This window comes from Lycium barbarum, chromosome 4 (genome assembly GCF_019175385.1).
Source record: "Lycium barbarum isolate Lr01 chromosome 4, ASM1917538v2, whole genome shotgun sequence".
NCBI lineage: Eukaryota > Viridiplantae > Streptophyta > Magnoliopsida > Solanales > Solanaceae > Lycium > Lycium barbarum.
Window position 1 is genome coordinate 3,185,663 of NC_083340.1, and position 12,569 is coordinate 3,198,231.

General features: G+C 34.3%; 1 protein-coding gene across 1 annotated transcript; it reads right to left on the minus strand.

The window, feature by feature from the left end:
- Nucleotides 1-219: 219 nt before the first annotated feature.
- On the minus strand, nucleotides 220-7,841 carry LOC132634855 (monodehydroascorbate reductase, chloroplastic/mitochondrial). Its single transcript, XM_060350968.1, has 17 exons — nucleotides 7,599-7,841; nucleotides 7,345-7,498; nucleotides 6,344-6,443; nucleotides 5,633-5,710; nucleotides 5,399-5,470; nucleotides 5,018-5,136; nucleotides 4,704-4,788; nucleotides 4,477-4,566; nucleotides 3,914-4,015; nucleotides 3,731-3,820; nucleotides 3,527-3,607; nucleotides 2,593-2,664; nucleotides 2,423-2,517; nucleotides 2,247-2,335; nucleotides 2,092-2,154; nucleotides 1,899-1,939; nucleotides 220-721 (listed from the first exon to the last, which is right to left on the minus strand). The coding sequence occupies exons 1-17, from the start codon at nucleotides 7,606-7,608 to the stop codon at nucleotides 590-592; spliced, it is 1,473 nt and encodes a 490-aa protein (XP_060206951.1). The 5' UTR covers nucleotides 7,609-7,841; the 3' UTR covers nucleotides 220-589.
- Between the last annotated feature and the right edge of the window lie 4,728 nt (nucleotides 7,842-12,569).

Consider the following 12,569-nt stretch of genomic DNA (forward strand, 5'->3'; position numbering starts at 1 on the left):
AAACACTCACTAGTAAATAGTAATGCTACCAATCAACCTAACGCATTCTTCTTCCTTCATTGGAGCTTCAGATAGATCAACTATACTTAGAAGAAAATTTAGATCATCGAACTCCCAACCCTTTTTTTGAGGGAGCACAACTGTGTAGACATTATCGCAGAAGTTAAGCAAAGAAATTAAATTTGTCTAAGCACGCCACCTTTCCGACTCACTTGGATATCAATGTGAAAAAAGAGAACTTTTATGTAATCCACAGGAATTTACAAAGCACTATAACCATTTGAATTCATGTTAGAAATCCATTTTTCAATCCTTCTTATTATCAGTCTTAATATGGTTACAATAAACAGCAAGCGTTCCCTCTCGTCTCTATAATCCATTTTCCTATGACATTCTTATTATCAATCTAATACGCTGACAGTAAACAACAACCTCTCTCTCTCTCTCTCTCTCTCTCTCTCTCTCACATACCTTAACAGGCTGCCGAAACCGCCAAATGGATAGGTCTATACCACAATCAGAATCTCGGGAAATTGTTATCTGGAAAAATAGGTGGACTGTGCGAGAGAACGCTCTCCATAGGTGGTGGTTAAACATCAGCTTCAATCTTCAAGGAAGCTTGAGCGATTTCTAGAGCCTCTTCCACTGAGGATGCATTTTGAAGTTTGGCTTTGTCAACAGAAGGCTGACTCCGTGCAAGTTTCGGAAGCAGCTGGAATTCCTGAAGCGAATCGTGAAATGATCATTAAGAACTGTATCAGTTTCACATAATATATTCTACTAAAGAGAGACGCATGAAATCCAGCTAAAAAATTTGGATACCATAAGACAAAGGTAATCAAGTTTCACTCAAACAATGATGTGATGTCCAAAACGGAGGATTTATGTTATTATAGTATGAGTTTATATATTGTAGTAGCTTAACATTTAGTTCAAAGCCGACAACTTGATAGATGAAACAAGCCAAGTCTTTTGCGCTTTTGACGTCTATGTAGTCTGTGAAAAAACATATACTCCTATATTTTTATCTATAGAGTAACAGAAACCATTTTTTTTTTTTTCAGAACTCCTGGCAGGTGAAACTTACGATCAACTCTACCATTGAACTTCCCTATTTTTTCTGAGCTTCCTTCAACATGTGAGCACATGTAAGACTCCTTCCCGAGATGAAGTATTTATAGTGTACTACTATATGCGTACCCAAATTCCATATACAAGAAAAGATAAGTGACAAGTCCTGTTATATGGTTTAAGTAGAGAATCAAAAATATTAAGGAAAAAAATTGTTCACAGAATCCTAGTGCATGTTAAGCTAAAAGCAGAGATAAACTTTTGTAGACAGAGGTAAGAAATATAGCTACGGTAGGAAACCATTTCTGTTTCACACTATGTCACACAGACCAATGTATTAGTAGTGATATAAATAATCAACCAAGCATATGATACACACGAGTTCACTTTGGTTGCAATTAGCTTAAATTTCTTCTTGCTATAAAACATTTTCATATAAGTCAGGCTTTATATATTATAGATGTTGATTTGAGAAGTAATCTTTTTTTTTTTTTGGGGGGTAGAGAAGTACTCATTTTACTGTCCAATCAAAAGGTGAAAAATTGGACCACTTTCAAAACCCAGAAAATTTCAGGTATAGCACAAATAATCACTTTCCTGGAGAAAAATGAACACAGACGCTTCCTTGAGAAGTCACCTTTTTTTCCACTGTTAGGTTTTTATAGTGATGGTTTAAACTTTAAAGGTCGAGTGAAGGGCAAGGAAAACATTTGACAACTCATTTTCGACAGTTATGCAGCTTGCATGATATACATGTACATAGACCATTACAGATAGCTGCTAAATTTGTTAATTTGATATGTGAACATCCTTGGAAGAGTGCATACCTTAGGACTCCCACTTTCAAGAAGTACCCCCTTCAGCTTACCTGCAAAGATGTATGTTTATATCACTCTTCTTTTGCCTTGTATTTATTAGTGTCACCTTTTTGAAGGTTAACTTCTTAAAAAGATAGGAATGGGGAAGAAACATAAACCTACACAACCGGACGCACACAAAAAGAAGGAATAGAGTGCATACCAGAGTCAATCCAAAATGTTGCAACCTTTGGATCAAAATTCCCAACTTCAACGGCCTCCCCAACTGTTCATAAGATGGTACCATCAATACCAGCTATGGAATTATTTATATATGAAGTTGGACATTAGCAAGAAAAGCAATAAAAATATTCTTACCATTGTCCCCAAAGAATTGCCACCATACTTTCCTAGAACTTCCTTCATATTCAAAAACCCTTGAGTAGAAGTATGGTAAATAGTCATACCTGCATTCAGGAAACAATACAAGATTTAGGAAGATTCGAAGAAAAGAAGCTTATCCTTGATTATGAACTGAACTTGGACGAACTTACGTGTGCGTGTGTGCAGTTAGCAATGATTTAATACAATGCTGTGCAGATTTACGAGCATGGTCGACATGCTCCACTCGTGCAATTCGGTTGTATATCTGGATGGTTAGCATTGGTCAACTCATTAGACAAAAATATAAAAAAAATGTATGAAGTTAGTAAAAAGATCTAACCTTCAACGGAAATGCTGCAACATCTCCAATGGCAAATATTCCAGGTATGTTTGTACGGAACTGGCCATCCACCTGAATATTTAAATATTGAAGTGTAAGCATTTCTAGGAAAGATCAAGCTCTTACCTTCTGAAGGTATGTGAATAGAAAGAAGCACCGTCAGATTTCTCAGTTTATCCCAGAAACAACACTAGAAGGATTGAAGTTACAGAAGAGTTAATGTCATTTGGCACAATTAATAGATCCTCTTTTAATCCTGGAACCAACTCCTTATTGGTATTACTACAGTCCGTCATAGTCAAACACCAAAAGAGCTCTGATGATCAGGAGTAATAAGCCATATATAACCTTCACACTCTTCAATTGGAAAACGGAATGACATCTTTGGAAAAGGGAAATTTCTTTTCCTCTTTTCTTTTTCATTTTTGGATAAGCAGAGGAAACAGACAAATTCAAAGGATTTACATGCATGTATTTGCAACAACACCATAGCTCAAGTATGAGTTGGTGGACTTTGCTCTGAACATGAATAGTTTCAAATCGTGGAATGGGAACAAACTCACTGCCCACTCTTGAATGCATTAGACCATGCCTACTTTCAGATGTAGTTAAGAGTTCTTGTAGACCTAGACCATACAATTAATATACTTCATGGAACCTTAGCTAAGCAGATAAAAGAAAATACATGTAAGGACATAAATCTGAATCTTAATAGAATCATCATCTAGAGTGACATCCTGTCCAGAACTGATTAAACCGAAAATAAACTTTAAGGTAAAAAATTATTTTGATTCACCCTTCCAACTAATATCATGTTTAGGTGGATGATCATAACCAATTTGCAGTTAGGAGAGTGGTTTATCCATAAGTTCTGACTATATTTGGGAGGACCCCAATTTGAGAAATCCAAATGAAGAGATAAATAGAGTATAACCTCAACTCCACCAACAGTATTGTTTAAGCCAACCATGTCAAATGGACTGACAGCAGGTTTTGCTCCAATACCAATAACAACCTGCAAATTCATAAAAAATGAAATGACTTTAGTACTTCAACTTTTTATCTGCACAGTCATACGAGGTATTCCAATTCTCCATTAAATAAGAACTTTGAAGAACATGAATAATTGTTGTTGTACCGTGTCTGTCTCTATACTTGATCCATCTTCAAGCTTAACTGCAGATACTCTGCCATCTGGACCAGATTCTAGATGTTTTATCTTAGCACCCTGGCAAAGATAAAATTCAATTACAAGCTTATGAAATAGGTTGAGAAAGAAGGTAGACTGACAATAGACTGGAGAGAAACGAGGAAGGAGAACCTTGACGAATTTGACACCATTGTCTTGGTAGAGTTGTTCATACTTTTGGGCAAGAGAAGGAGTGAACAATCTTGACAAGAGATGCTCTTCTGGGAAAATTATCTACGTTCCCGACGAAGTTAGTAAAAGCAGGAGTATACTGGTACCATATTCAAATGCAGGCAAGTTTTAAACCTCAGAGGAATAACAAAAATCAAATGCTTTATTTGTAAGGTGATAAACTGGGATATTATGCTTCAGATAACTCTTTGAACAGAGGAGTGATACTGGGATATCATGCTTCAGATAACGCTTTGAACAGAGGAGTGATCAGTCCGAGAAAGGAACATGGACTTCTTTGACTTGTAGAAGAAAATATATATTTTTGGAACTTTGCATGTTATTATTCCTTCTGTTATCAACTTATCATCTACAGGTTTTGCTTCTATGGTAAACTTTTCTACCAAATGTGCAACTTAATAGGTAAACATAGTTCATGGATTGAAGTTCCTCATTTATTTTTTCTCACAGACAGCATTTCTTATTTAAGAAAGTGAAAAATAAAAACATTTAAGAAAACTCACAGTTGTATCAAGTTTCCAGGCCACAGCAGCTGCAGCAACTTCCATCCCTATATAGCCACCACCAACAACCACAAGCTTTTTTGCTTTCCCCTAGAATAAAACAACATAAGTTAGGAATAATATAATTCCTATAAATCCAGAAGACCATCCATATTGAGAAGTTATGTGATGTATCATTGAATTTTAAAAGACCTATTATATAAGCATAGAAATGAGGGTGATGTTACCAGTGAGGATATTAAAGAATCAGCATCCGCCACATCCCGAATATAGTGAACCCCAGGTAAATTTCCTCCAATCTTCTCAGGAAATCTGAAGTCAATTAATACTAAGTTATTCTGTATTTGATACTTTAATCAAGGATTGGAGGGCACATCAGTTGATACAAATTAGAGCAATAAAATTATACAGAAGATGAAAAATATGATGTTTTATTTAAGGGAAAGTACTAATTCTAATCGTCTCCTCTATCCGGAATTTCTATTGCAAAATAAATAACAGGTTTGGATCAGCAGCGCTCTAGTATAGCAACCATGGTTACCTGGATGCCGTACATCCGGTTGCAATAATAAGGGTGCCATACTTGAGCAGCTTTCCTGAATTTGTTGTCAGAGTTTGCTTTTCTATATCAACTCCTGTTACTGGATCTTCATACAACATCTGGAAAAACGTAAACATTTATCTTCAAATAGACTTACTTGATAGTCAGAACTCAGAATGCTGCAGCTGAATAAAGAAATGAAAGTAAGGAGAAAATGAGATTGTGTTTCCTCTCAAACTGTCCTGGAATTCCTAACTGGTGCATATATTCTCAAATCTTCAATACATTTACCTTGCTTTCCTTTCAGTAAATCAAAGAGCATCATAATCAAATCATACTGGTACAAGTTGCAGTGCAATAGATTAGACAAAAATGCATTACCTCTATCCCCTGTTCCTTGTACCAATCAGGAGTTTGCCTCTCACCACCAGCGCCAACACAAGTGTGAAAGCCCTAAAATTATAAAGTTAAATGGTATTCCTCAAAAACATGCTGAACTTTGGCATTAAAAATAAACGAGAAACTATAAAGTTTTGCAAATCTCACACAACAAGATGTAAACATTTTCAAACTTTAATATAAAAGCCAAAGCATGCTAAATAAATTAAAGCTCACCGGTAAACGTGCTGGCTTTTTGTCCAGAGGAAACAAATATGCTTTGGTCAATGCTGGACGTTCATATGGTGCATACGGCTGCATTAACACAGAATGGAACTTTTTATTTCAAATGAAAACAACTTAAGCAAAATAACAGACCCTAAACCTAACGTTTCAAGCATCCAATCGATTAGCTTCCTATACAGCTTCCATAGTTCTAACAGCTTAAAGGACAGAACTACCTAAAAGTGCTTCATTCAACATTTTAAATAATGATGGACAAATTATCAACAACTACCATACTCTCATACTAAACTAGTTAAGTTCAACAACATAAATCCTCTATGTCTATTCGGCTCCTTCAGTCTGTTTCATTCTAGTACTCAATAATTTGTCATTTAAGACAACTAAATAGTTCTCTTGCACTACAGATTCTCTAGATTTCACACTTATCTCTACACTAACATACAAATCTAATCAAGAAAATATAATTGTACTAAAAACTTAAAAACAGCTCGTGTCTTACTCAATAATTTGTCCTTTAGGACAACTAAATAGTTCTCTTACACTAGTGATTCTCTAAATTTCACACTTAGCTCCACGATAACATACAAATCTCACCGACAAAATAAAAAATGTATTAAAAACTTAAAAACAACTCGTGTCTAAAGTTCTAGTAATATTTCGCTATATAATTAGTCGGATAAGTGTTTTTTTCAATCAACTCACCTCCTTGGTTACAATGCATAGCTTTCCATTAGCTTGTCCATGCTCAACGAAAGTTCGAGCTGCATATCCAGCTGCATTTCCTCCTCCAACTACCACATACCTAACAATCATCCACATTTCAAATTCACCAAATTATTCACACATTAAAGGAAAAAGGCTTAATATATTGACAACCCCTTAAACTTGCCAACAAATTTCTTTTAAACACTCAGAACTAAGGGCAGTTTCAATTAAGCCCCTGAACACATAATAAAGTGTTCATGTTAGACACTTTCGGTTCAAATTTTGGAAAAACTTTTGCACATGTTTTCAAACATCTATTAGGTAGTTGTTAAGTTAACTACATAGAGCCTGTTTGGATGGGCTTATAAGCTGCTTTTTTTAAGCTAAGCCAAACGGGTCCAATTATTTTTTTTGGGCTTATTTTAAGCACAAAATGGCTTATAAGCTGGCCAACCAAACACTCAAAAAAGCTGAAAACAGCTTATACTTATAAGCTAAGCCAAACGCGCTCATAAAATATGTCATTTCCTTTAACTATACACATCAGCCTCAATTGGAAATTGAGACAGATGCATATAATTAAAGGGGATGACAAAATATAAGTGTTTAGCTGCTTATCACATAATGGATGTTAGAGAAAATGCGCAAAAGTTTTTTCAAAATCTGATCTGAAAGTGTCTAATTAGAACACTTTATTATGTGTTTAGGTGCTCAATTGATACAAGTCTTAGTTCGAGTATCTAAATGAAATTTGTTGACAAGTTTAACGGCCAGTCGATGTATTAAGCCAAGGAAAAAACTAAAACCTCAAAAATCTAAACTGAAAGTGTATAATTGAAAGACTTTATCATATCAGGCGCTCAATTGGAACAAATATTAGTTCGAGTGTCTAAATGAAATTTACTGGCAAATTTAACGGCCTGTTTATTTATTAAGCAAACTAAAACATCCAAATAGAAATCAAACACATTATCCGTATATAAAAAAGTGAAACTCACTCTCGATTCTCATTAGCGAAAGAAGAAGCTGTAACGAAACTTCTACGGAAGCTTCTAGAAGGAATGGAACAAGGCGAAAAAATCCGATTCAATGAAAGACCTTGCTTAAACGTCATTGTATTAGGCATAGTAGCCATTAATCTTCCAACAGCAACTATAATAACAATAAATCAAAAGAAAGAAAGAAAAAAAAATCAAAATTTTGGATTTAGATAGAGATCTTTAGTGATGAAGAAAGAGATGAAGTTAAGAACCTGAAGACATTGGAGATAGATAAAAAGGTCATACAGTGATCTGAAATTAGTAATATAAAATTGAATTTTCTATTTGATTACTGATAATTGGTGACAATTTGGCTCTACTGATATTTTGTTTTGGCTCTATAGATAGACGAAACGTCGAGACAGTGAAAAAAAAATTGTAGTAATGAGTCGTATGTAGCACAGAAGAGACGTTTTTTTTTTTTGGGTTTTATATTTCTGGAAATTGCGTTAGTTGTTGAAGATGAAAACGCAGATGCAAGAAATGGCTGCGAGCTAGGGAGTACCTTTGAATATAGAAAAAAAATAAAATTAAAATCTTACTTTGATTATAAATTCAAATGATTTTATAATTTGTCTGTTTTAATTTATTTGTCTGATTTTAACTTGCATCAAGTTTAAGAAAATAAAAAAGATTTTTTAATTTTATGATCTTAAACTAAAAATAGGTGTAATGTACCAAAATGTCATTTAATTTTGTTGTGCTCTTAAACATGTAATGTGAAAAATTGAAATTTAAGAGTTGTCAAAGAAGGAAATATAAACAAATTGAAAGGGAAGTAGGAGTTTTTAAAGATGAGTTTCTCAAGTTCAAAATTTGATTTTGACCAACTTTGGGTGATACTAAAAAATTCAATTTTTTATCGACTAAAATAATTGTTCAAATACAAATTCATTAATATCATTTTCTTACTTTTAACTTTACAATTACTCTTTTCTTAATTCAACAACTAAATTTATGTCCAAGTGTCAGTCATTTGTACGTAGATAAATTTATGTAGTTGAAAGCATGGGTTTCCTTCGAAGTATTTCTTTTACAAAAAAAATCTCAGTTTAGGACAAAAACGTTTATTTTTGGATATTTTACATTATTTCTTGAATAATTAATGCTGATGAGTTAATCTTGCTGCAAGCATCAAAACCACTAGTCCCAGTTTTATGCAATAAAATGTATTTAATCATAAAAGATTAATTTAAAAGGTGTGTTCTTTAAGAAGTACTAACATAAAGAAAGGATCAAATTAACGATTGAAACAGATTAATGGAATAAGCATTACACCTAAATTTAGTTTTAAGCATGGTGTATCCTCCCACCCCCACCCCCCCACCCCCCAAAAGTTTGGTAAGAATTGTACTCAGTAATCAATTTTCACATAAGTATTATTTAAGCTATATTTAATTATTTCAAAATATTTAACTTGTCGCTAGTGTTGATAAAATTCAGATAAAAGGCTGCTCCTCCTCCTCTTCTTCTTCTTCTTAGTTGGTGTACAATAGCAAATGAATTTGTGCGTATGATTGCTGAAGAAATCCTCTCAAATTTTTCAAAAAGCAAAAGCAAAATTTTTTTAAAAAAAAAAAGGATACTTAAATGATGAACAAACTCATTTCTGGTTTCTATAGATCAACTTAACTTTAGAGTGGAAAAATAATAAATAACCGAATTGAAAAGAAACAACTTTGAGTCGCCGACATGGCACCATATCGATTAGATTGATGGTGTGACCCAAGTAGGCTGGCAAATAGTACTTATGATAATTCTAATTTAGGATAAAAAGATTTGATACGTTAATCTTTAATATTGTAAGCCCCATATCTCTTTCACTACCACCACATTCACAGTCCCCATATGCATCAATCATATTAGTAAAATATAGGAGTATATGATTAGGGGAGTACAAAGAAAATCGACAAACCGCATCAAACCTATAAACCGAGAAAAAAACCCGACTAGTGTTTTGGTGTTAAAAAAAAGAATCCGGCCATAATTGGTTTGGTTTTGTTTGGTTTTAGCTAAAAGAAAGTCAAACCGAACTAAATCAACTCGACATTACATGTATTCAATTTTTAAAATATTTTATACATACAAATATTTATTTGTAATGTAATTTATAAATATTTCTTAAATTTTTTCATAGTTTTTTCCTTTTATCATATTCTTTCAAGCTTGAATTTAGAATTTTGAACGTCAATAAGTTTTATATCCCGTGGATGTTAGTAACTCAAATAAAGTTCAAACCCAAACCAACTCAACACTAATGCTAACAAAAGAAATTCAATTCTAACACTAGGAATGACAATAATGTTGGATATCTATTCTTTATTTTTGCACAATTGGTTTAGAGTGTGAAAATACATAACTTAATATTTTTCTTTGTCATGTAATTAATACTTATTAGACTTATTTTAGCATGACTTATGTAACACACCAGTCCTGATAGGGCATGATGGGCACCCGACCCTTTACTTAGAGCCGAGCAAACCCGCTGGTTCTCGTTATATTCATAATCTCACTGGACTCTTAAATCACGAAATGAAATGCATAATGAAAGCTTTTAAAAAAAAACATTCTTTTCATCTTTCTCAAATCAAGTAAAAGTTGTAATCATATGAAATTTGTAACATAATGCATAATGATACATCGGCTTGCAGAGCCGCTTGCAAGACTAACATGCTATATACGTGACTCTGTCTGCAAAGTCTCTAACATAAATCAATATACCATAACATAGATACTCTAACTCGGCAACACTCCGGAAGGAAATGGAACTCGTCAATCCAGCTGGAACATCTTCTAGCAATATCCTCTACTCATCTGTATACACCTGCGTGGCATGAAACGCAGCGTCCACCAGAAGGGACGTCAGTACGAATAATGTACTGAGTATGTAAGGCATGAAAGGTAACATGGAATAAGAAAGATAACTTGTACATCTGAATGCCTCATAAGGCGGATGTCATGCATGTTTAGCCTTTTTAAAAAAAAAAAACATTTCTATACATATACATAGTACCATGCCCGGCCATTAAGGCTCGGTGTTATATATATAGTATCATGCCAGGCCATTAAGGCTCGGTGTTATCATCATTAGCCTGCGTCCGGGCCTCCCGCGTCCGGGGCAATATCATAACATGCCCACTACAGTGGTGTACACATCTACGTGCCATACCCGGCCGACTATAGCTGTCACGCCCCGAACCATGGCCTGGACGTAACACGGCACTCGGGCCTTGCTTGCATGTGTCCGAGCGAACCTCATGGCTTGCTTGTCAACATGGGCATCAAAACAATATAATCTATATGATGCAATTTAAATGAATCATGAAAATGTAATTTGCGGAATATAGTCTTGAAATTATCTCATAGCATGAAATATCGTGAAAACATAATAGTCTGCAAACATGAAAGCACAATTGACTCTGTGAACTAACATCTGTCTATGAAACCTCTAAAATATGTCTGAATACTAACTACCAGGACATGGCCCTGGACTACCATAAACTGAATACTAATGCAGACTCCATGTTGAACCCCGAGAGGAGTGGGGCTCACCACTAAGCTGATAACTGAAGTGATCCTACTGCGCAGGTGTATGCTCCTGAAAACCGGTATCTGCACCGTGAAGTGCAGGCCCCGGGCAAAGGGGCGTTAGTACATGGTGAATAGTACTAGTATGTAAAACCTGCTGAAACGAAGAACATGGCACAACATAGATATAGGACATGAACTGAGACTGAATGTAACTTGAACATGAGCATGAAACGTGAGTAAAATCTTAAAATAGTAAATCAATAGAAATACTTGTATGTAAAACTACTTGTAACGTGGGGAATGCTATAGTATAACCGACAACATGGTCTGGTACTTGCGTCCTACCAGCAGAACACTCACAACCTTGCCAGGGATATGAGATTTAAGTAATAATAAGCATGTAAGGATCCAAACTGCATAATGAAGGTGTTGCCTCCTTGCTGACAACCCTTATACTACGGTGGCTACGTAGTTTTAGGCTATCTGAGCCTTCTCGGTTAACTAAGCAATTCCCAAAACATGAACATAATATAGTTGGCTAAGAAGCCCATGATTTTCGTGAAATAACTTGTAAATAACTTGTAATCATGATTTCACGAAATAACTTGTAACATGGTTTCATGAAATATCTTGTAATATGGTTTCATGAGATAACTTGTCATAGTCTTGCAAACATGTTCTTGATTCATAAGTAATAACAATAGTTCATAATTATATATATATATATATATATATATATATATATATATATATATATATATATATATATATATATATATATATATATATAATTGACTTGAAAACATGCTTGTAACTTGCTACATAAAATCATAAAGTTTCATATAAACATAATGAGAACACATGAGGAAGAATTCATGATTCATGGATTAAGCTAGGGTTCCTAATAACCGTAATGGAAGATTAGGAATACAATAACGAATATAGATACAAAATTCATGTACATAAATACATAAATACGGGCTACCAATATGTTGGGTTTAATGCCCTAGGGTTTGAACTTCATGGATATCAAGAAACGGAGCATGGGGAAGAACGTAGAGATTCCCACATGTGGATGGAAGTTCTACATACCTTAATTGTTCCAAAACTTGAATTAAAGACTTGAGCTTTGAAGAAGATTTCCAAAATCTTGAATTTTTGAACCTTGAGATGGGTTTTCTTGAAAACCCTAGTTTAGGAATCATAATTTCTTGTTTAGATTACAAGGATAGGTATTAGAATTGATTTGGAATAATTAGAGTAGGCTTACCTCGGTGTTCTTGATGATGGAGGAGGGTAGGAGGTCGTTCTAGGGCTTGAAGGAATGAAAAATAATGATTTGAACTGATATGGATGAATATATACTGTTCTGGAAAAATTATATTTTCGGCCCAGTTAAATACTGGCCGTATTTTGAAATACGGTCCGTATTTTGAAATACGGTCCGTATTTTGACATATGGACTGCACTGCGTCTCTTTAGTAAAATGGTCATAACTCTTTGCACAGATGTCCGTTTGACCCCCATAATATACCGTTGGAAAGGTATTTTAAAGCTCTACAACTTTTATGAAGGAAGTTTTCCCAAATTCCAAATATGTTTTGAAATACGGGCCGTATTTTGAAATACGGTTCGTATTTAACCATTTGACA